The sequence below is a fragment of the Lithobates pipiens genome, unplaced genomic scaffold (genome assembly GCF_037356315.1).
Source record: "Lithobates pipiens isolate NorthernLeopardFrog02 unplaced genomic scaffold, aLitPip1_a1.2 Scaffold_8, whole genome shotgun sequence".
Taxonomy (NCBI): Eukaryota; Metazoa; Chordata; class Amphibia; order Anura; family Ranidae; genus Lithobates; species Lithobates pipiens.
Genome location: NW_027507903.1, coordinates 244942980 through 244966597, shown reverse-complemented (window position 1 = coordinate 244966597; position 23618 = coordinate 244942980). Strand labels below are relative to the sequence as shown.

General features: G+C 42.6%; 1 protein-coding gene across 3 annotated transcripts in view; it reads right to left on the bottom strand.

Moving 5' to 3' along the window:
* The window catches only part of MDM1 (Mdm1 nuclear protein), a 94018-nt gene that overhangs the window by 5765 nt on the left and 64635 nt on the right, over positions 1-23618 (bottom strand). For all 3 annotated transcript variants that reach the window (XM_077469259.1, XM_077469260.1, XM_077469261.1), the window contains 3 exons: positions 7333-7481; positions 5036-5169; positions 2046-2280 (listed from right to left, as the gene is read on the bottom strand). In XM_077469259.1, the coding sequence (XP_077325385.1) occupies positions 2046-2280; positions 5036-5169; positions 7333-7481 (518 nt within the window). The remainder of the gene's footprint in view (positions 1-2045; positions 2281-5035; positions 5170-7332; positions 7482-23618) is intronic.

The following is a 23618-nucleotide window of genomic DNA, read 5'->3' as shown; positions in this document are numbered from 1 at the left end:
CTAAACTGCTGGCAACAAAAGTGAGTACACCCCTAAGTGAAAATGTCCAAATTGGGCCCAAAGTGTCAATATTTTGTGTGGTCACCATTATTTTCCAGCACTGTCTTAACCCTCTTGGGCATGGAGTTCACCAGAGCTTTGCAGATTGCCACTGGAGTCCTCTTCCACTCCTCCATGAAGATATCCAACCATGACACTACCTGCCTGAAGTTTGCATGTTCTCCCTGTGCCTGCGTGGGTTTCCTCCGGGTACTCCGGTTTCCTCCCACACTCCAAAGACATGTAGGTAGGTTAAATTGGCTTCTGTCCAAAAATTGGCCCTAGTATATGAATGGGGACCTTGGATTGTGGGCTCCTTGAGGGTAGGGACAGATGTGAGTGTGCAATGTACAGGGATAGGGACAATTGTAGACACTCACTCAGGTTGAACTGGATGGACTGGTGCCTTTATTCAGCCTTACTAACTATGAAACTATGAATATCACAGAGCTGGTAGAGGTTAGAGACCTTGGGCTCCTCCACCTTCCTTTTGAGGATGCCCCACAGATGCTCAATAGGGTTTAGGTCTGGAGACATGCTTGTCCAGTCCATCACCTTTACCCTCAGCTTCTTTAGCAAGGCAGTGATCATCTTGGAGGTGTGTTTGGGGTCATTATCATGTTAGAATATTGCCCTGCGGCCTACTCGGGATCATGCTCTGCTTCAATATGTCACAGTATATGTTGGAATTCATGGTTCTCTCAATGAACTGTAGCTCCCCAGTGACTGCAACACTCATGCTGCCCCAGACCATGACACTCCCACCACCATGCTTGACTGTAGGAAAGACACATTTGTCTTTGTACTCCTCACCTGGTTGCCACCACACAGTCTTGACACCATCTGAACCAAATAAGTTTCTCATCAGACCACAGGACATGGTTCCAGTAATCCATGTCCTAAGTCTGCTTGTCTTCAGCAAACTGTTTGTGGGCTTTCTTGTGCATCATCTTGAGAAGAGGCTTCTTTCTGGGATGACAGTCATGCAGACAAATTTGATGCAGTGTTCGGTGTACGGTCTGAGCACTGACAGGCTGACCCCCCACCACTTCAACCTCTGCAGCAATGCTGGCGGCACTCATACGTCTATTTCCCAAAGACAACCTCTGGATATGAGCATGTGGACTCAACTTCTTTGGTCGACCATGGCGAGGCCTGTTCTGAGTGGATCTTGTCCTGTTAAACCACTGTATGGTCTTGGCCACGGTGCTGTAGCTCAGTTTCAGGGTCTTTGCAATCTTCAGAGCAACCATACTTTTTTCAGATCCTCAGAGAGTTCTTTGCCATGAGGTGCCATGTTAAACTTCCAGTGACCAGTATGAGAGAGTATGAGCAATAACACCAAATTTAACACACCTGCTCCTCATTCACACCTAAGACCTTGTAAGACTAATGAGTCACATGACACCGGGGAGGGAAAATGGCTAATCAGGCCCAATTTGGACATTTTTACTTAGGGGTATACTCACTTTTGTTGCCAGCAGTTTAGAAATGAATGGCTGTGTGTTGAGTTATTTTGAGGTGAAAGCAAATTTACACTGTTAAACAAGCTGTACAGTCACTACTTTACATTGGAGCAAAGTGCAATTTTTTTAGTGTTGTAACATGAAAAGATATAATAAAATATTTACAAAAATGTGAGGGGTGTACTCACCTTTGTGAGATACTGTAGATAAAAAATATATATTTTTCCAGTAATATGAACATCAAAGGTTCAAAAACCTGTAAAACAAGGAACCTTTACTACATAGATTTAATACTTCATTTTTGTTAGTTCTGTAGTAAAATTGATGGCCCTAAAATTATTCCTAAACTTCTCTTGTATGCAAGGACACATAACACTACACTATAACAGGAATCTTAAATGTGCATATGCAAACATTATATTATATTTAGGCTTATGACCTAAAGGATTATAGTTTGCCCGTTTTTTTTTTTTTATATTCTGGCATAATGATTAGTAATGTCTAGTACTCTTTTAACATGCATATAACCATTCCTTTTACCATTATGCTGGAACTCTGGATCTCGCAGTGCTCCCTGTATTCGGCATGATGGACTCCACTGCCGAGGTAGTGGTGAATAAGGTTCCTCTACAGGTCTGCTGACAGGATATGCAATTGTTGCTGGAAAAGGCTTATTGGAAATACGTGAACTTGGCCAGGGATCCTCTCGAAGTGGCAATGGATCTACTGTCCTCAGACCAGCAATTGGTGGAGACTGTGCAGATTGGTGATAATCCTGACATGCAGATACAAATATTATTAAGATGACGGTGTCTCAAGAAAAAGAAATATTCCTTGCTATTTTAGTACATGTATTACATGTTGAAATTACGAAAAAAATTATGATCGATAGTGTCCCTAGTATAATAATATTAACTTTGTTCGATCCAGAAACCCAAAGATGCATACAAACATTTTAGGGATTCCTTTTTCATACAATAGAAAGTAATAGCAATTCCCATAAAACAGTACCAAAAAGTTTTTTTTGCATTTTCAGGCACCAAAAATATTTTTATTGAGATGCAGACAATGGTAAGGAATATTAGCTCAGAGAATACAGTAACAGTTACATTGTTGCATATTTGAATGCCTACAAAATTATAAAGACAGGTTAAATACCAAATACATAGATGTTCTGTAAACAATCATATTTTTGTAAACAAGAACAAAATGTTAGATCTGAGTATACTACAAAAACCCACAAATGGCTTTTTCTTAAGCACGTCACACAATATTCAGCCTATTTGAGCCTGAGTTTAATAGTCCTCCTACTAGAATTAAAATGGTAGAGCTATGTGCTGAAAAAAATAAAGTGGGGTAGAGTGGAAGAGAAAGGAAGGAAAAAGAGAAGAGAAAAGGTTGGCTTACAGGGTATAGGTGAGAAGCAGAAAAAGAAGTGTTGGAAAAGGAAAAAAGAAAAGAAAAAAAGGGAAGGAAGAGGCAGGAGACCACAGAGGTTGCTAGGGTGCTTAAAGAAAAAGAGGAAAAGTTAGTCCCTACATTTCAGAGTTGAAGGAGGCATGAAGTTTGTTGAGAGAAGGGGAAGTTTCTAAGCCATGGTTGCCACATTGAAATAATTAGAGTGTCTTCTAATATGGTGGTCAATTTTTTATTGATAAGTGTACCCTGAACCCTAAACTTAGCCTCCTCAAAGTCGAGGCATGGGGATTTTTATGCAATGATATGTGTAATAAATGTTTGCTATGACGAGGGACATTGTCAATGGGTTTATGAAGAAGGGCCTGCCATGGGTCTTTTTGGAGGTTAATCTGTGAGATTGGATCAATAATTGTGCAGACCCTTACAAACATCAGGCCTTCAGGCAGAACCACCAAATGTGGAACATTTTACCAGCCTCTCAGGACCCCCTGAAGCAGAAGGAAGGGTAATGCCCTGTACACACGATCAGATTTTCCGACAACAAAACCGTGGATTTTTTTCCGAAGGATGTTGGCTCAAACTTGTCTTGCATACACACAGTCACACAAATGTTGGCCCAAAACTCCAAACGTGAGAACGCGGTGATGTACAACACATACAAGCCAAAAAAAAGGAAGTTCAATTATCAGTGCGGCTCTTTCTGCTTGATTCAGAGCATGCGCAAATACCATGTGACATAAAAACCTAAAACCTACCAATTTATTCTATAGAGCCTCTGCTTTAAAAAAAAATTATGTTTGGGGGTTCTGGTTCTGGATGGGCTTTAAGAATGACAACATGGGAAGTGGATCATACAAATCTTGAATCCCCAGCTCCAGTATCTACAATCAAGTTTTAGTCATTTAACTAAAGATATGAGCGGAGGACACTCTACGTACACTCTATGCTTCTATGAAGACAATACATTTTAAAAATGTGCTAGCATTAACTACTGAACAAATCAACAATATTGTCCACTTTGTTATTCAGATAAAGCCCAACTCCAGGAATTTTTTAATTGGGCACACATCCTAAAACAAACAAACAAAAAAAGAAATGGTCCAACTGCAATGCTTATCTATAATACAGAGCAGTTCCTCGCAGTACAATCTTTTCTGCCACAAAATACCCACAGTCTTCCAGGTTGATTGACATCCAGTGTCATTAAAGATGGAAGACCGGGGACAATTTGTGTGGGCATCATGGGCCTGTATCCCTAAGTGAGTGTCACCAGAGCACCATGCAATAACTGTGTAATAGTGCATAGAACAGTGTTAAGGGCATCATATAAGCACCCCTGTCTGCATCATTGTAGACTGCCCAGCATGGAGAAGCAAAGAGGAAGAGGACCTTGCAGCATCGTGTGATTGACCTAAGACTTCAGAAAAGTTCTTGTAAAAAAATATAGAATTAAAAACTGCGTGTGTGGGGAAGGGGGTAGGTGCAGTGCCGAGCCCAAATTGAACTTAAAGTTGAGCTAGTCACCAATATGCAGTTGTATTAATTCTAATATCCACACATGATCTGTTGAAGTAGTGCAGCTTTACCTTCCATAGATAAAGCTTATTTTTTTTTATTTACTTGTATGCTCCCTGTATAAGTGTCAGAAAGAAGTGTTAAGCTGTAAGGCAGTCTTTTCTGTTGCCTCCAGCAGCCCAGACAAAAATTAAATTAGAGTTAACAGTCAACTGGAATTTTCAATAGAGCAGGTCAGCAATACTAGCCTAAAAATGTGTCAGTACAAATTCCTTGAATTAGAGTTCATATGATGACACTCATTTTCCATACAGCAAGTCTGGGGTGATTGCTAAGCCAGCCTAAATCACTAAGAATTTCCATAATTTACTTTCAGTTTGATGTAAGTCTTCTAGTTTAGTGGTCACTTAATTTCTAGGCATTTGTCTCCTATGACATATTTATGGTCATGTAACTTTGTGTAGCTGGTATTTGAACTGGAACAGATTATTGTGTCATGAAATATTAATCATGCACTGTAATCATCAAATTACTAAGTCTACTCCATATTGAATACTCGCAGTTTTGTGATTTCTAGAATAAAACATTTTCCTTACCCTTTTTGAATTTGTTTCATTTACACCTTGGGAGACAGTCTTCTTTGGGGAGCTGTGTTTTTTAGAAGATCCCTTATGCTTATCGTCTGGCATTTGCTGGTGATTTTTTGAAGGTGAAACTAACAGGGCTCCCCCTTTAAAAAAAAATACACTATTGAATTTTTTTCTACAATTATACACACATAAGACCTAGGTGAATGACATGCATGGGGGGGGAGAGAGGTAAAAAAAAAAGTCAAAAACAATTAGCATAGCAGAGGGAGGGTGGAGGGGAGGCAACCCACTGAGGGTGAATATCAGCTTTAATGGCTATTTTGCAAAAAAAAGCAATGCATTCCAGCATCCCCAACACATTACATGTCATTCTTTTGCTGTTCAAATAGTTGCTTCTGTACCCCCCATATATGGGCCTGGCACAGCCTGTCTGAAAAAACTCCTTAGTAGCTGATCCCCCTCCATCCTACCTTAATGGCAGGGCAAGCCAGACATTAGAAATGCACTCCAAGCAGCTCTCCTCTACTCTAGGTAGTGAACTACTTGAATAAGTCATAGTGGCCAGTGGGGGTTAACGTCTAACATCAGGCCTACTGGTGTGTAGGGGATCAGCTATTAATATGTTTTTTTCCTACTTGCTGCACACAGCCTACATGTATGGAAGGGGCAGTAGCAACTACTTGAGCAGTGGAGGGGTGACATGTAATATGTTGTGGATGCTGGTTCATTTATACAGTATATAAAAATGTGTAATGTACATTATAATAGTTAAGTTCTTTCTAAGCCCTTCCAGCAGTGGATGTTTTGCAGGTATCTCACCTAAGAAAGTAATTTTTAGCTCAGCAATGTAGTTACCTGTGTGAGTATCTGCAATACATGAATTGTTAGTGGGACTTGAGCAAACGTCTGGGAAGCAAAAAATGAAAACACACTTTTCAAGCCATATTTTTTTTAAAAATGTTTTAGAAATGCAATATAGTGTTTACTTCAATTGCATAAATACTACACTATTTATGGCAATAGAAGGTATAAAAGAATAATAAAGCCACATGCTCTTGCTTAAGGCCCACTTGCGGACTATTATTTTTAGGACGTTTCAGCGGCCAATCTGATCCTGCTTTCCACGACAGCAATCTACACAAATTACTTTACAATATAAATGTTATAAACATATATTTTCTAGAAAACATACTCTTGATGTGAAGTATACATTTTTTTTTCTTAAAACAAATAAATAATAATAGTGCAACATGTTTAACTTGTTGCCGCCCGCCCACTGTCAAATGACGGCTGGGCGGTGTGGCGTTTGTTCTGGGATGCTCTTGTTCTGGGCCGCGCCGCGTTGCTAGGACAGGGCACAAACCCGATCTGTGTAAAGAGCCGTGTCCACGGCTCTTTAAACATGTGATCGGTTGTGCCCAATCACAGCCGGTCACATGTAAACACGGAGATGCCGGTAATCGGCTCTCCTTGCCTCACACTGACAGAGTGCGAGATGAGTAGAGCCGATCAGCGGCATCTCTTCATGGGGGGACATCTAGGGATGTAATCAGGGCACTGATCATTAGTGCCCTGATTACAAGAAAGAAATATAGTGTAACAATACAGTGCCCACCAATGCCAGCATACAGTGCCCACCAGTGACAACAATCAGTGCCCATCACTGTCCACAAGTGCCACAAATCAGTGCCCATTAGCCATGCCAGTCAGTGCTGGCAATCAGTGCCACCTATCAGTGCTGCCCATTAATGCCCATCACTGCTGTCCATCAATGCCCATCAGTGTCACCCATCAGTGCCTATCTGTACAACCTATCCATGCCACCTATCCGTGCCCACCAGTGACACCTATCAGTGCCAGCCACTGCTGCCTATCAGTGCCCACCAGTGCCGCCTAATAGTGACCATCAGTGCCACCTAACAGTGCCCAGTGCTGCCATCAGTGCTCATCAGTGCTCATAAGTGCCACCTCATCAGTGCCCACTAGTTCAGCCTATCAGTGCCCATCGGTGACGCCTCATGAGCGCACATCAGTGAAGGCGAAAAATGACTTCCTGCCAGAAAAAAAGTAAATAAAAAAACGTTTTTTTTCAAAATTTTTGCTCTTTTTTTTTGTAAAAAAAAAAGAAAGTTTGTTTGGGTACAGTGTAGCACGACCACGCAATTGTCATTCAAAGTGCGACAGCACTGGAAGCTGAAAAATGGCTTGGGCAGGAAGGGGGGTAAAAAAATGAAGACGTAGAAGATTACAAATCTTATTAATCCAAAGTACATTTTATAGATCTGTCCTTTCAAAAATATTACCTGTGGCTGGAGTTGTTAGATCATGGTGGGTCCTCTGGGCCAGTCCAAAGGTTTTCAATTTTGGAGTAGGAAGTCTTCCTTCAACTCCTAAAGTTATCGAGGTACGTTCAGATTCATCATCTGGGAAACTGGATTTTGTGCCATTGATTCTTTAAGGAAAAAAAATATAGTAACCAGCATTAGGCTATGAAAGATGTATAATACCGCTATATTTGTTGATTCAACAAGCAAAATACATATTTATTTTAACTCTGGGCAGAGAATACTTTGACACCAGGCCAGTAGATCTACTTAAATGTTTACTCCAGTCAAAGCTGAAAATTAAGCACTGAGAAACAAACAGCGAGGAACCTACCTACTCGGTACTATAGTTTTTCCTCCAGGCATTTCTGTAAACCAGCAGTCCACCTCTCTTTCAGCAATATTATCTTAAGATAGATACCTGAACAAGATTCTGGAACACCCGTTTGCTAACTTTCATATACAGTAAAAAAATTTATAAAAAATCAGCACTAATAAGGTAGCATTAGCTAAATTTGTATTTAAAAAACAAAATAAATAAAGCTAACTCTATTGCTTATTGGTTTAGATCTTCCGGCAGAACAGCAGAACAGATGGTCCAACAGGGACACACACCCTCCTCCCCATCCACTGAGAAAGGTTCATACATTAGTTACGCTGCTTGTAACACAATCTGTGAATGAGGGAGGAGAGTCTGATCACAGTATCTCCCCCATTCACAGGTGGTGTTACAAGCAGTGTAAACAATAAAATAACTTCTCTCAGATTAGGAGAGAAGAGGGAGCATGTCCCTGATTGTACTGCTGTTCTGCCTGAAAATCCAAAACTATTAACCATTGCAGATCTGGAACCCCGGACACATTCTATCTCCCACAGGGAGTGCCTATAGCTGGGTTGCATAAACTGTCTGTTGACAATCCAGCAGCACACCAAACCCTCCATCAATGGCTTTTTCCTGCTGTAAACAACCACATCCAAGTGCACAAATCTTTGTTACCAGAATAAAGACTGCAGGAGGCAAAGGGATCTGTGAATTTGAGAGCACTTCCTCAAAGTTGGCCAGCATAGGGATGAGGTCACTTGCTCTGTCTCAGGAAATATTTCCCGTAGGTGAAGGTCTTACAGCACCAAAGTGATGTCCAACAAGGTCCAGATCAAAGAACCTACTCATAACAGGATACCCGAGGAAGCAGGCACTGACTGCTCCAGGAAAAATGACCCAGTTCCCAGTCATGAGGACGTGCATAAGAAAAAGACAAAGGGTGGATGGGGGAACCACCCCATAATCCCCCAAGAGACTATGGGTGAAAATTTTAAGATCATTAGCTCCATAGGATCTGTCTACACATCTCACCTCTAGTCCAAAAACCCAGATTTCAGGGGAGAGAGAAAAAGGAAGGCTGAAACTCAACAAGAGGTAGAGATGTAAATCAGGTGTGTTTCTGGCACCCCAGTAGCCCCTATATGGGAAGATTCCGCTAACCCAGAAGGTGCAGCATATTTCAGGGAGGATCTGAGCTTGTCAGCCTTGCTCATTGGTAACCAATAGCTACCAACACTAGACATCTGTAAGGCTCTAACCAATGGAAACCTGCAGGAGCTGGGCCCTGTGAGAAAATTCTATCAGAGTCCAGGAGACTGACCCTTTTGAAGCAGAGTGTCCTAAGCATCCCACGATGGGGATGCTAAGAAAGGGTAATAAGACAGATATAAAGTTCAGTGCTGTAAACAACTACAAGTGCCCTTAAAGGACACTGACTGGACAGGACCTTTCCAAGGATGGGTAGCAGTGATTACTGGTCCCATCTGACTATAGCTTAGAAGGTCCCAGAAGAAATAATGCAATGAAATAGGTGCCATTGCCAACTATTGCAGCCTAAGAGCTAGAGGGGATATCATGAGCATGGGAAAGTCAAGGAGTTCTAATGCACAGGGACCCATCCAGTTTTGCAAACAGCACCCCACATATAGAAGTGTGGGGGGGTGCCCCTTCACGATGAAGGCTTGACAGAGGTGTTAGCAAATCTCTCACTTCGGGATCTACAGTCTAATCAGGAGTATGGGAGTATGCACTGCCAAGACCCGAGGCCTATACCAGCAGGCTGACCTCCAAATGCAGGTGCACCATACCAATAAGGTTTCCAAGAACCCTGGTATAACCTAGTCAACTGAAGGAGTGAGCAGTGACTCCAAAACAGCCTCTCCCAACTGTTGAAACTCTGAATTTGAATCAGAAATGACAACAGGGGCTGCAGATTCAGTTTGACTCAGTCACAGGTGGATCACAGACATATTCTGCCAGGAATGGCCCCAAAGTGTGCTTAGAGCCCCCACAGACAGACTGATCCAGTAGCTAGACACAAACAGTAAGAAAGTCCCTAGTGGACATGGAAGTCCCTATGGACATGAGAGAGACCCCGGCCTCACGCAATAGACCTCAACCAATTAGACAGAAGAAGACCCTATAACAATAGGGGCCTTAGATTTCAGCTTACAAATATTGGTTCCATCTGGGGATGCAGGGTAAATGTTCCCAAAACCGTAGGACTGACCTCTGTAGGTCTCTGAGATGACAGCTTATGTCTTGTGGTCAGCAACTAGGCCTAATGTAAAGTTAGGCCTCAAGTACACAAGAATCTGGCCAGCTGGTGCTAATAAGGTTTCAGACAGTCAGAGGTGACTGAGTCAGTGTAAGTGGGAACTGGCACAGAACAGGAGATGCCACTTCTTCAGCCTAACCAGCCTTTACTCACTAAGCAAGCCTTTTAGAGACAGGGTCACATCAGAGGCTGTGCCATGGCTCTAGACCAAGAATGTACTCTGCAGCTAACATACCCTGTTTCCCCTAAAATAAGACCTAGTGTGATTATCGGTGATAGCTGCAATAAAAGCCCTACCCCCCAAATAAGCCCTAGTTAAAGTCCTTGTAGGTCTTCTTTTCAGGGTAGGGCTTATTTTTGAGGAAACAGAGTAGGGATTATTTGGGTGGTAGGGCTTATATTGCAGCCAACACCGACAATCACGCTAGGTCTTATTTTAGGGGAAACAGGGTAGTACATGAAGGTCTGCAAAGCGCCACAATGCAGAGCCCAGTGCTCGAAGGTTACATTTCCCCTGCAATCTTCCAGTCATATGGGTTCCAGGTAGGGTCTCTAAAGCTGATGCTGAAGAAACTCTGATCCAGATAGCTTCTAAACAGGGGCATGGTGGTTAAAGATGGGGTTGGTCTTTAACATTCTTTGTCCCTCCTGTAGGCAGCAGTATAACCTGATTTTTTTTACAATTCCTGAATTGTTGTGTCCCTCGATGAAAAAGAAAAAAAAAACTAATACTGAGGGGGCATTTACTAAAACTGGAGAGTGCAAAATCCGATGCAGTTCTGCATAGAAACCAATCATTTTCCAGGTTTTATTGGGAAAGTTTAATTGAGCAAGAAGTTAGAAGCTGATTGGTTACCATGCAGAGCTGAATTTGATTCTGAGTGCTTGAGTTTTAGTAAATCTTCACCATTGTTTTTCACTATACAATTTTATGTGCACATGCCAAGCAAAGCAGCAAGTCAGAAAAATCCATGCGCTCTTGCTGTCGGAGCAGAAAAGCTAGCATACATACAGAAATTAATCAGAACCTTCACTCCAAGCAGCAGCACATCAAATTTTAGACACACATGTGCTGTGACCACAGCAACTGTGCAGTACATGTGAACTTTCATACTGCCTACACAATGCATGGTATGTCTTATTTGCTTTTAATGTTTTTTTTGTTTTTGTTTTTTTACAGTCATCTTTATTTATATAAGTTCACAGTTCATGCAGTTTTGTTCTTGCAGGAGATGAGCATGTAAAATCCCTAAGATCCAAAACATTAGAGAAAATCATATTGGTATTTTAGGCATGATTCTACTTAGCTAATATACAGTATATTCAGATGGTGTATAAATGGAAAAATTGGTGTATATCACCCTGACATATATCAAATAGCAGCCAGCACAACACTAAGACAAGTGTAAAGCAAGAGATATGTGAAACATAACATTTTGTGCAGCGCTCAAAAACTCATGATGATAAAAATCCATATACAAACTAATATATATTGTGCAATGACCACAAAAAAAACTGTGAAAAGTGATGAACCAAACTAAAGTCCATGTGCCATCATGTAAAGTTTTTTAAACAATAAATATAACAGTGCTTGGATAAACAGTGAAAACAGGTTATGTAGCCAGAGGTGGAATTCCATGTGACATCAGTGTTGAATGAGTGAAGAAAATAGAACCACCACTGGTTAGTGAGGAGGCTTACCGGAGTAAGAGGATTCAAATGGGCATATGCTCAATGAGTCAACAATGCATATGGTGTAAACACCAAAGTATGGGACCTACACGTCTGGGCTCCAGATCAAGATGGAAGATAGTCCAATTGGTCAAGAGATGTCACAGAGAAGCAGTCCTCAGAAGCAGCCAACTTGTTAGACCAAATCCTCTCAATTGTTCAAAGTAGCATGACCTGGCTGGCTCTTTGTGCTGATTTTCTTCCCTCTTCTCTGGGCACTTCTGTTTACGAACTGCAAGAGACTGGCTTCCTACACTGTGATTCTAATAGTGGAAGGCCATAGAGCTAGCTAAAGATCCCTTGGTCCCATACTTTGGTGTTTACACTATATGCCTTGTTGACTCACTGAGCATATGCCCATTTGATTCCTCTTGCTCCGGTAAGCCTCCTCACTAACCGGTGGTGGTTCTATTGTCTGTGACTTTACTTCAACTCTGATGTCACGTGGACTTCCACTTCTGGCTACATAATATGTTTTCACTGTTTATACTAGGACTGTATATTTGTTGTTTTGTTTAAAAAAGCATTACATAATGGCACATGGACTTTAGTTTGGGTGTGAATTTCACAACACTTTTCAGTTTTTTTTTGTGGTCATTGCACAGTATATGTTAGTTTGTATATGAATTTTTATATTCAGATGGTGGAGCGTACACTATGGATTGTACATTCTACTATCTTGTTAGTAACTCACTGGTGCATAGTAGATAAAAGCATGATTTTATTTAGTTGTCTGCATATGATCAATGCATGGAAGGAAGTGCAGAAGCGTTAAATAGTGATTAACATTTGAGGATACAATTTCAGTAAAAAGTGTCCCATTTCAAAAAAAGAAAGATTGTGGTTTCCCTCAAGTTACAACAAACTTTTCATATAGTTTCACTGTCAGCAATTGTCTCATTGAAAACTAAACATTCAAGTTTTTTCTCAGTGTGTATTCTGCAACTTTTTGAGTTTTGTTTTAGCAGAGTCATAAGACCAATTCACTAATGGTTGGTGTCAGCAGGTTTGCATTGAAACTTTCACAGTTTGCCAGTACAATTCTCACAGTCTATGCCTTAATCTTGATAATGCACTTTCTCTTTTACGCTTGCCATTTTGCCTAAGCCAGACTGGCAAAGAGTGGTTTAACTATATCAAACAAGAGAGAAATTATGGTCTTGGGACTTTGAGTGAGGCGATTTGAGTGAGGCAATCACTAGATATCATGAAATATGAGAAATATAATAATTTCTTATATATACAATAAATTCATGCTCAACACAAGCATCCACATCCAGATGTTAGGCATAGATAAAAAGATTAACAACAAAAAACAAAACATACACATAATAGTACAATTCATAATATATTGTAATTCCATAAAAAGGTGCATAGTAGATCTCTAAATGGTATATCTTAGCATCTATGGAGCCGGACGTGTTTCATGGGTGCCTGTCCAATCATCAGGGGCTTGACGCAGCAGACTATCTGAAAAACGTGGACCTCGTGTTAATATTGAAAAAAAAAAATTATATATATATATATATATATATATATATATATATATATATATATATAAACACAAGGTTCACGTTTTTCAGCTAGTCTGTTGCGTCAAGCATCTACGATGCTCCCTTTTATGGGATTATGATATAATATGAATTGTACTATTATGTGTATGTTTTGTTTTGTTTTTTTGTTAATCTTTTTATCTATGCCTGACATCTGGATGTGGGTGCTTGTGTTGATCATGAATTTATTTTTATTTCATGATATCTAGTGATTGCCTCACTCAAAGTCCAAGACCATAACTTCTCTCTTGTTTGCTACAATTAGGGATGGAGGCGTTTCGCTGTGTATGCTCCTGATCAGATACTTTTGTCCTTGGTTTATCTATATCTACATCTGATCAAATCTTTTTTGAAAAGAAATGTGTCATGAGAGAAATAAGACATCTTTCAGTGCTAAAATTCTTCTAAAAATGCTCTTTGCCTGACTGTTATACCTATACTAAATCTGAGTATAGATGGATCAAAATATGGCCAGTTAAGCACGAATTTGTCAAATTTTTGTCTGTGTGTGGCCCTCCCTGAAAAACTTTTGTTGATCAGCATCCAGAACCCTTCGACTGCAGCCACGGATCAGTGTAGTCTGACAGCAGCGGGAGCCACTGTCAGAATACAATGTCCCAGTGGGAGGAATTCCATCCACACTGCTTCTGTGGATAGAGAAATATTTGTTTGTTTTTTACACCCTGAATGAAAAAGAAACTGACTGTCTATGCCAAATGCAAGTGTATTTTTTATTAATAAAATATGTTTCTTGAAGCATACTACACTATAGGTGATTCCTTCTGTTATGTGAGTCCATTGCAAAAAGTATGAACGATCTTTTAAAGGGCCATACACACACTATATAAGAGGAGTTTTTCAAGAGAAATCTTAACTGACTGGAACCTCAGGGAAGCCCCTAAATAAGGGAGAAGCAATATTTGACCTAGCACTTTGCAGAGTCCACCATTTGAGGTGAGAGCATGAGTGAACGGTGGTGGGAATCACTGTCTTGGTTTAACTAACACTATATATGTAATAAGATCCTTTTGGGGAAGTCAAGAACCTACTAGATGTGTATGTTCTTCATTAAAAGATTATGAGACACTTATTTATATTTATGCACCGGTGAAAGTTAAAATTGTATTGCTTTTTTACACGTCTATGATATATATGTAATTGGAAGTCAGTGATTGAAATTTTAAAAATGTTTGTGATATTTTAGTACATTCAGTGCACTTTTTTAGTTTGCCTTTTACACATAATACATTTGGTATTATGTCATTGTGAAGTTTAACGTATATAACATTTTTAAGGTGTCTTTACTTTTTGTTATATCAGCTGTTTATTAGGTATGCGCAGCAGTGTCACTTTATTAACATATGGCAAAGTGCGGCTTGCATCGGTTGTGCAAGAGGCCTATTAGCAGGCAGGGGGTGTGCCAGAAGGTGAAGGCAGGGGGGGTGTCAGATGTTTGTAACTCAGAGACTGCCAGTAAACTAAACAAATTGCCAGCAGTAAGAAATTGAGAGAAAAAAAAGCGTGCCCCCCAAGCCATACCAGGGACTTAAGGTCTGGTATGGATTTTAAAGGGAAACCGCATGCCAAAATTAAAAAAATAAAAAAACAGCATGGGAGTCCCCCCAAAATCCCTTCGGACCCTTATCTGAACATAGAGCCTGGCAGGCCAGAAAAGGGAGGGCAAGTGAGCACCCCTCCTTCTGAGCCATACCAGGTGACATGCCCTCAACATGAGGGGGATGATTTGGGGTGGCAGGGGGTTCCCCATTTTGATGAGGACAAGGGTCTCTTCCCCACAACCCTGGCCCAGTACTCTGGTGTACATGGGGTATGGGATACCCCTATTCATTCACCAAAAAAAGTGTCAAAAAAGAAATAAAAACACACACACAGTTTTTGACAAGGTGTAGGTGTAGATCCATCGTCAATCATGATGAACATCAGCCACCGACCCAATGAAATCTCCCGTCGTCTGACAGCTCCACTGCTACATAAACTAAGGGATGGAGCCACCCGGTGATGCCACCAGGTGACCCCACCCTTTGTGACATCATTGACCCAGCATGATCCCCGTTGGTGATGTCAATGTCCCTTAGATTATTTCATGGTGGGAGGCTGTGGAGCTGTCAGATGGTGGGAGCCTTTGTCGGTTGCAGATCTACTTTTTTTTTTCTCAGGTGGCTGGTGTTCATCGTGATTGACGATAGATCTACACCAGGGGAGATTGTTTTTTGTTTTTTTTAATAAAGGACTTGTCAAAAACTGTGTGTGCACTTTTATTTACTTTTGGAAACTTTTTGGCCAGCCTGCTCCTTAACAACCTGCTATTCACCAGTTGCTAAGGATGCTGGCAGCCTTTGTTTAAAAAAAAAAAATGCTGGCATAGGACGTAGGAGAGAGAGCTCCAGCTGCATTTTATCCTGTGTTTTATCCTTATGGACTGATTTTGCCTCCTTTAGCGGCACACCACACGGACCCAACGAAATCCGAAAACTAATTTAAGGAAGTTAATGAATATAACTCAACGAAATTAATGAATTAACAAATTAAAACGAAACGAAACTAAACAAATTTTTTTCTTTTGCACATGTCTAGTATAGACATGATTCTGCTCTCCCCCACGCTGCTCCCGTATTTGCAGGACGTGGGGTTTGGTGCCAGGATCCTGTCAGATCATTCACCATACTGGGCCAAAATTCGCTTACCCTCTACTCCAGCGTCTCGTCTGTGGAGGCTGAACCCATTCTGGCTGACGGTCCTCACTGACTTGGAGGTCGTTCAGCGGGTGTGGGTTCACTACTTCCTAACAAATGCGGGCTCAGCCTCGTTTGGCATGGTGTGGGAGGCCTGTAAAGTGCATGCCCGTATGATATTGACAACCCGTATTAACAGACACAGGGCATCCTCAAAGTTCGCTATACAGCAGGCTGAAGAGACGCTGGAGGTAGTGGAAAGGGATTCCTCACACACCCCACGCCTTCCAACTCTACCAAGCTACACTTACACTCTAAACATATGAGTACGGGGAGAGGGCGGGGAAGCTACTGGCTTACATGGCTCACTTGGACCATAGCCCCCCGGTGGTGGTCCAGTTATTGTCAGACACTGGGACCGCATTGTCGGATCCGGTGGAGGTGGCCCAGGAATTCAGGCTCTTTTATGCCGATCTCCACAGCTCAGGGGCCAATAGCTCCCTGGGGGAATTGCAGGCCCTGCTACAGACTGTGGACTTCCCTGCTCTCAAAGGCCCCCAGATAGAGCTCCTTGAGGCTCCTATAACGGAGAAATGCATAGCAGATGCCATAGCATGTCTGATGCCATCCAAGGCCCCGGGCTCTGACGGCCTCCCCCTGGAGTTTTACTCTCAGTTCCAGGAAGTTCTACTATCCAAACTTCACGCGCTATACTCCCATATATTTGACACTGGCATACTCCCCCGCACTATAAGTGAGGCCCTGATCATCCTCATCCCAAAGCCAGGCAAAGATCCCCTGCGTCCCAAGTCCTACCATCCTATTTCCCTATTGCGATTGGACGTCAAATTATTGGCCAAGATCCTTGCCCTTAGACTTAACAAGGTAATCCTCCACCTTATTTACGCAGATCAAACTGGCTTTATGCCCAAAAAAAAACCACAGCTTTTAATCTTAGGAGGTTGTTTATGAACCTGCAGGCCCCCCACGACAACACCGGTGCCAGGGTGGTGGTCAGCCTAGACGCCGCCAAGGCGTTCGATTCGGTGGAGTGGGGCTACCTGTGGAAGTGCCTACGTAGATTCGGCTTGGTCCTAGGTTTGTGCGCTGGATCCAACTCCTATCAGGCCCCCACTGCACGAGTCCAGGTGATCGGCCAGACATCTAGCCCCTTCCCTATGTCACGTGGTACGCGCCAGGGTTGCCCAATCTCGCCTTTGTTGTATGCGTTGGCTGTGGAGCCCCTGGCTATCGCTATCAGAGCACACCCGGATATTCGGGGCCTCCGCATGGGACAACTGTCGGAAGTCATTAGCCTGTACGCAGATGACATGCTGCTTTATTTAGTGGATGCAGGCCCCTCGCTGACGGCGGCTCTGGAATTGATTCAAAGCTTCGGCACCTTCTCAGGTCTCCAGATAAACTGGTCTAAATCCCAAATTCTCCCTATCAATATCACCGCTCCCACGAAAATGCAGGCGACATTACCCCTCGTGCTCACCGACCAGATCAAGTACTTAGGCATACAGTGTTCCCGCTCCCTCGTGGAATTTTATCCGCCTAAATTTGGAAACACTTTTTGCCCTTCTGAAACGGAAGACCCAGGTCTGGTCCAGGCTCCCCCTTGGGATGATGGGCCACCTCGGGCTCGTAAAAATGATTCTTCTCCCCAAACTGCTCCACCTTTTTTGGCATGCCCCGCTCTACATCCCAGCCCACATATTTCGGAATATGGAATTGATCCTTAACTCGTTTGTCTGGGGCTCCTCTAGGCATAAATTAGCCTGGCAGACACTCAAGTGCCCTGTTCACTTGGGAGGCACAGCTCTACCTGACCTGGCAACATACTACCTAGCCTCCCAACTGTCCCACCTCTACTACATTAATAACCATGACAAACTGAGGTACTCCACTCTATTGTGCACAGCGACCACGGATGTCGTGGCACACCCTTACCAGATTATATTTTGTAACCATCGAGGGCTTTCATGTTTGGGGGACAAGCGACACATGCTTACACACCACAGCAGGATCTGGCGGATGGCGCAGTCAAAGACTGGGCCCCCCCCCCCCGGATGCCCATACACCCCTATGGGAGAACCCTTGTCTCCTGGAATTGCTGAGCGTCCCGGATCATAAGGTGTGGATATTCAAGGGGATCATATACCTGTCTCAACTTTACACCAACCTCACTATTAAGACATTTCAGACACTCAAGGAGGAGTATGGTCTTCCTAACCATGCGCTATTCCGCTACTTGCAGGTCCGACACGCTGTCTAGACTCAGTTTGGGAACTCACCCCCAGCTCTAGAACCCACGGCCCTAGCAAACTTAGTACTCGGGGTCGATCCCAGGAAACTGATCTCTCTTCTATATATGCACCTATTTACCCCCAGAGCTACAGCTCGTGCCTATCAGTTGAAAAAAAGGTGGGAGGTGGATCTCAGGGGCATAGAGGATGGTCAGTGGGGAGACATATTAGCAGTGTCTACGAAAGTATCACCCAAGCTCTCGGACAGACTAACCCACCTTTATATCCTCCACCGCTCATATATCACACCTAGTCGCCTCTCCAAATACAAACCGGACTCCGATCCCGCATGCCCCAGATGTGGGGACACTAACAGTACCTTTTACCACCTTATCTGGTCCTGCCCACCTATTAAGCGATACTGGGTGCAGGTCATTAAGTTCCTACACGATCACATGGGTTCTCCCCTTACACTGTGCCCACGTCAGTGCATCCTTGGTCTTCTCCCTCTTCCAGAGGAGGAGAAGTACCTTGTGATGTTCTTGCAGGAGACTCTCTTCACTGCCAGGATGCAGATAGCTCAATTATGGCTTAGACCTGTGTCCCCCACGATCCAGCAATGGAAGAGGGCTGTGAACATTGTACTACCGTACAAAAAGGTCATTTATTCTAACCGTAGGTGCCCGGACAAATTTCATAGAATTTGGGATAGGTGGATAGAGAACTCCCATAGTTGTACGGGCTAGGGCAGCTGTTCTATTTGGATGAAGGTGTGGGGTCTTCTTCCCACTACCGTTGGCATCGAGGGCATGGGATCCCCAGGAGTACTTATTTACTCGCTTTCTTGTATATTGAGACTGTATTGTGTAGATTGTACATTTTTGCTAACTATGTCAGACGAAGTGTGTATATTTTCTCTCATGCTGGTTGGTGCTTGTTGCACCGGTTGTTGAAAGTGTAAAATACTGTATTGACTTATATGCTCAATAAACTTCACTTTGGTTAAAAAAAAAAAACAATACTTCCAGAAAAAAGAGGCACTGTATCGACCTTTCCTGTATGCCAGGTCTTAAAATGTTACTTCACTGCTGCCCACCCATCATTACTGTTCTACACTTCTGGGTGTGTGATGTTCTGCAACCCCCGCCACATTCAGTAGTTCTTCCCATCAGCATATACATATATATATATATATATATATATATATATATATATATATATATATATATATGCTCAATAAACTTCCCTTTGGTTAAAAAAAACAAAAAACAATACTTCCAAAAAAAAAATATATATATATATATATATATATATATATATATATATATATATATATATAATATATATAAATATATATCACTACAGTATGTACAAGCCCCTGGGAGAGCAGGCCCTTATCCTGCCAGAACAGCACCACAGGGGCCTCTACTTTGCACAGATTTTGCTATTTGCTCTTTAGAGTAGTGCAGGTATAGAATAGATGAGCTGGTCTGATGGGGGGGAGGGAGGGTGTCTGCAGCTCAGGTGTAGACAGACATTGACCTACACTCACATCTTGCAACCATCAGATCTGTCCAGCAAGCAGCAGGTCACAGCAGCATCTTGCCATCTTCCCTGTGGCCATCAGATCCCGTCCACTGTCCAGCAAGCAACACACCTTGTCAGCAGGTCAGTTCCAAAATCCAAATCAAATCATCAATGCCAATGATGCCATTGTCTGCTGTCCCCATGGACAGATTTGATTCAGAGATCACCATACACTGGGATCTCTGGATCGGATCTGTTCCTGAGGACAGCATTTAATGTAAAGTATGGGCCATACTTTGTATTGTCAGCTGTCTCCCCATCTCACTCTGATGTCTCCCTCATAGCAGCTTCAGTACAGCTTTCCACTTCCCTGACAGTGGCACGATCTGTCCAAAAATGTGGTATCACCTGAGTGACTGACATGTGGGGAATTTGGGAAATTCGCTTTGATATACAAGTGCTTTGGATTACAAGCATTACAAGCATGTTTCTTGAATTAATTATGCTTGCAATCCAAGGTTTTACTATATACAGTAACAGGACCAACGGCCATTCTTCATAGTTTTATGATGTTCTACTTTCATTGAAAAAGCAGACTATTTTCTTGTGACTGAAAACCAAAAAGTGCAAATGGTCTCTAAATTTTCTGTTAGTTTCGGCAAACCTTACCATAATGTCACTGGATATGATGCCTTATTTCTCCAACAAGAGAATTGTGCACAAGCTGAGAAAACCAGCTGCAATGACTAATGGATTCCATGCTATGGAAAACTTCCTTTGAAGTGGAATTTCCATTCGAAGGATCTAGCACCCAGAAAAACTAGGAACCAAAAATAAAAAGAAACTAGCAGATCCTTATGACATAAGAGCAGAATTTTGTGGTTTAGAGAGCTGTTCCGCTACGTGTTATGGTGAATGCTGAGCTTACCTCTTCCTGCTGAGTCACACAACTGCTACCTCTCCAAGAAGACAATGGTACTATACGAACACACTAACACTGAAACTGGCAAAATAAAGGTTATAACTAAGGTAACTGGTGGAAAATAGAGAGAATATGTAATGCCCTCAGGTTTCTGTCATCTCTGTCTTAATAAGTGAAACTTCGATAAAAAAATGTATTTGTCCTGTTATGATAAATCCTGTAAATGATCATAGAGCACTGTCAATTCACGACAGAAGAAACGTTAAAGAAATTTTGGCGCTAAGATGACATTTCAGTATGCAAATTCTGAAAAAATACTTTATCACAATAAATTACAAAAAAAATTATGCTATTACAATTGAATTATTTATTTAACCACTTGCTGCCCGCCCTATAGGCAATTGACGGCTGCAAAGTGGTTGCATAATCCTGACCGGACGTCATATGACGTGATCAGGATTATGAGCCGCTGCGCGCCCCCGGGGGCGCGCATCGCGGCGATCGTTGTTGCGGGGTGTCAGTCTGACACCCGGCAACTACGATCTTGGTAAAGAGTCTCCGTCGGAGACTCTTTACCACGTGATCATCCGTGTCCAATCACGGCTAATCACAGTGTAAATGGGAAGAGCCGGTGATCGGCTTTCCCTCACTCGCGTCTGTCAGACGCGAGTAGAGGAGAGACGATTGGCTGCTCCTCTGACAGGGGGGGTCTGTGCTGATCGATTATCAGCACAGCCCCCCCGAGGATGCTTACACTGGACCACCAGGGACGCCACCAGACCACCAGGGAAAAGGTAATCCTCCATAGACCACCAGGGATGCCAGTCAGCACAATGGATGCCAATCAGTGCCCATAATGGATGCCAATCAGTGCCCACAATGGGCATCACTGATTGGCATGCATTGTTGTTTGGCACTGATTGGCATCCATTACTATAGTATAACACCAATGCCGCCTATGAGTGCCCACCTGTGCCGCCTATGAGTGCCTACCTGTGCCGCCTATGAGTGCCCACCTGTGCCACCTATCAGTGCCCACCTGTGCCGCCTATCAGTGCCCACCTGTGCCGCCTATCCATGCCCACCCATGCCCATCTGTGCCGCCTATCCATGCCCATCTGTGCCGCCTATCCATGCCCATCTGTGCCGCCCATCCATGCCAATCCGTGCCAGCTATCAGTGCCAATTTGTGCCACCTATCAGTGTCCGTCCATGTCGCCCATCCGTGTCGCCCATCAGTGCCGCCTATCAGTGCCACATATCAGTGTCCATCAATGCCACCTCATCAGTGCCACTTCATTGGTGCCACATTGGTGCCCATCAGTGCCGCCTTATCAGTGCCCATCAGTGAAGGAGAAAACGTACTTATTTACAAAGTTTTAAAACTGAAACAAAAAAAAAACATTTTTTTTTCAAAATTTTCGGTATTTTTTTATTTGTAGCGCAAAAAATAAAAACCGTAGAGGTGATCAAATACCACCAAAAGAAAGCTCTATTTGTGGGAAAAAAATGATAAAAATTTCATTTGGGTACAGTGTAGCATGACCGCGCAATTGTCAAAGTGCGACAGCGCTGAAAGCTCAAAATTGGTCTGGGCAGGAAGGTGTTTAAGTGCCCTGTATTGAAGTGGTTAAAATGACAAAATATGTGGAAATTGGGTGGTCATGTACTACATATGTATAAAGGTGCATACAGTATATAAGAACTGATACTTTTTCACTAGTCGCTGATGCATCCACATTCACATATGATTCACTCATCAAGACGGAAATAAAGGTGTAGTGGCATTTCTTACAGGTCATTTCCACAGACTCACTGGGAGTTCCCTTTATGATACTTTCAAGCAAAAGAACAGTTTTTGCAACTGCTGTTCTTTTCTGACTTTTAAATATTTCAATGCCTCTTTTGGGGAACTTGCTAATACCTATTTCTTCTTCAGCTTCAGGTGACAGCTCTGTTGTTCCAATATTTGGCCATTGGCTCCCACTGCTGTCAATCAAAGTTAGTTAGCCAATGAGGAGAGAAAGGGGGCGCGACCCGTGTCTGAATGGACACAGGGAGCTGCGACAGGGCTCGGGTGCCCCCATAGCAAGTTGCTTCTTGTGAGGGCCCTCAACAGGAGGGAGGGGTCAGGAGCAGCGAAGAGGGACCGAGAAAAGGAGGATCGGGGCTGCTCTGTGCAAAACCACTGCACAAAGGATGTAAGTATAACATGTTTCTTATTTTCAACTAAACAAAATGAGACTTTAGTAGCACTATAAAGGATAACTGAGCTTTCAATGAAGTGTCCCTATGCCCCCTTTCCTCTCATTAAAAGTACCATAAATTACCATAAAAGACCTCAGATGCAAACTCCAGGCTACATTCTCCTGTGAGCACTGCAACAGTGGCTCTGCATCAAGTGATGTGGCAAACCACATGGCCATTGATTAAGGTATTACTAGGGGACTAAGGAACGACAAGGTCTACACACTCACAAAGTTACAATTTACAATCTATTTTATGAATCGGGTGCGTTTTTTATGAACTAAACCATACAGAAACCCCCAAAAAACAAACATATATAGCTTTCATACAATATCTAAATATGATCAAAGCCAACTAATGATTGATAAACATTCATTGATCCTCCTACATCTACATGTTGAAGGAGTAAGGTTTAGAAAGTATTTAGTTCTTCATCTATATCAGTGGTCTCCAAACTGCGGCTCGTGGCCCTTTGCTGTCCTTTATCCAGCCTTTGGGGCACTTTTCCTCCCACTGGCATTAACAATGGGACATAATTCCTCCCACTGACACCAACCATGAGGCATTATTCCTCCCACTAATACCAATAATATGACAATATTCCTCCCACTGACACCAGTATTTAGACACTATTCCTCCCACTGACACCACCAATGGGCAGAGGGTCCTAGGGAAAAAAAGTGTGGGAGCTCATCCAAGATCCCACCCCCCCCTCAAAAATAAAAAGGTGTATATATAGT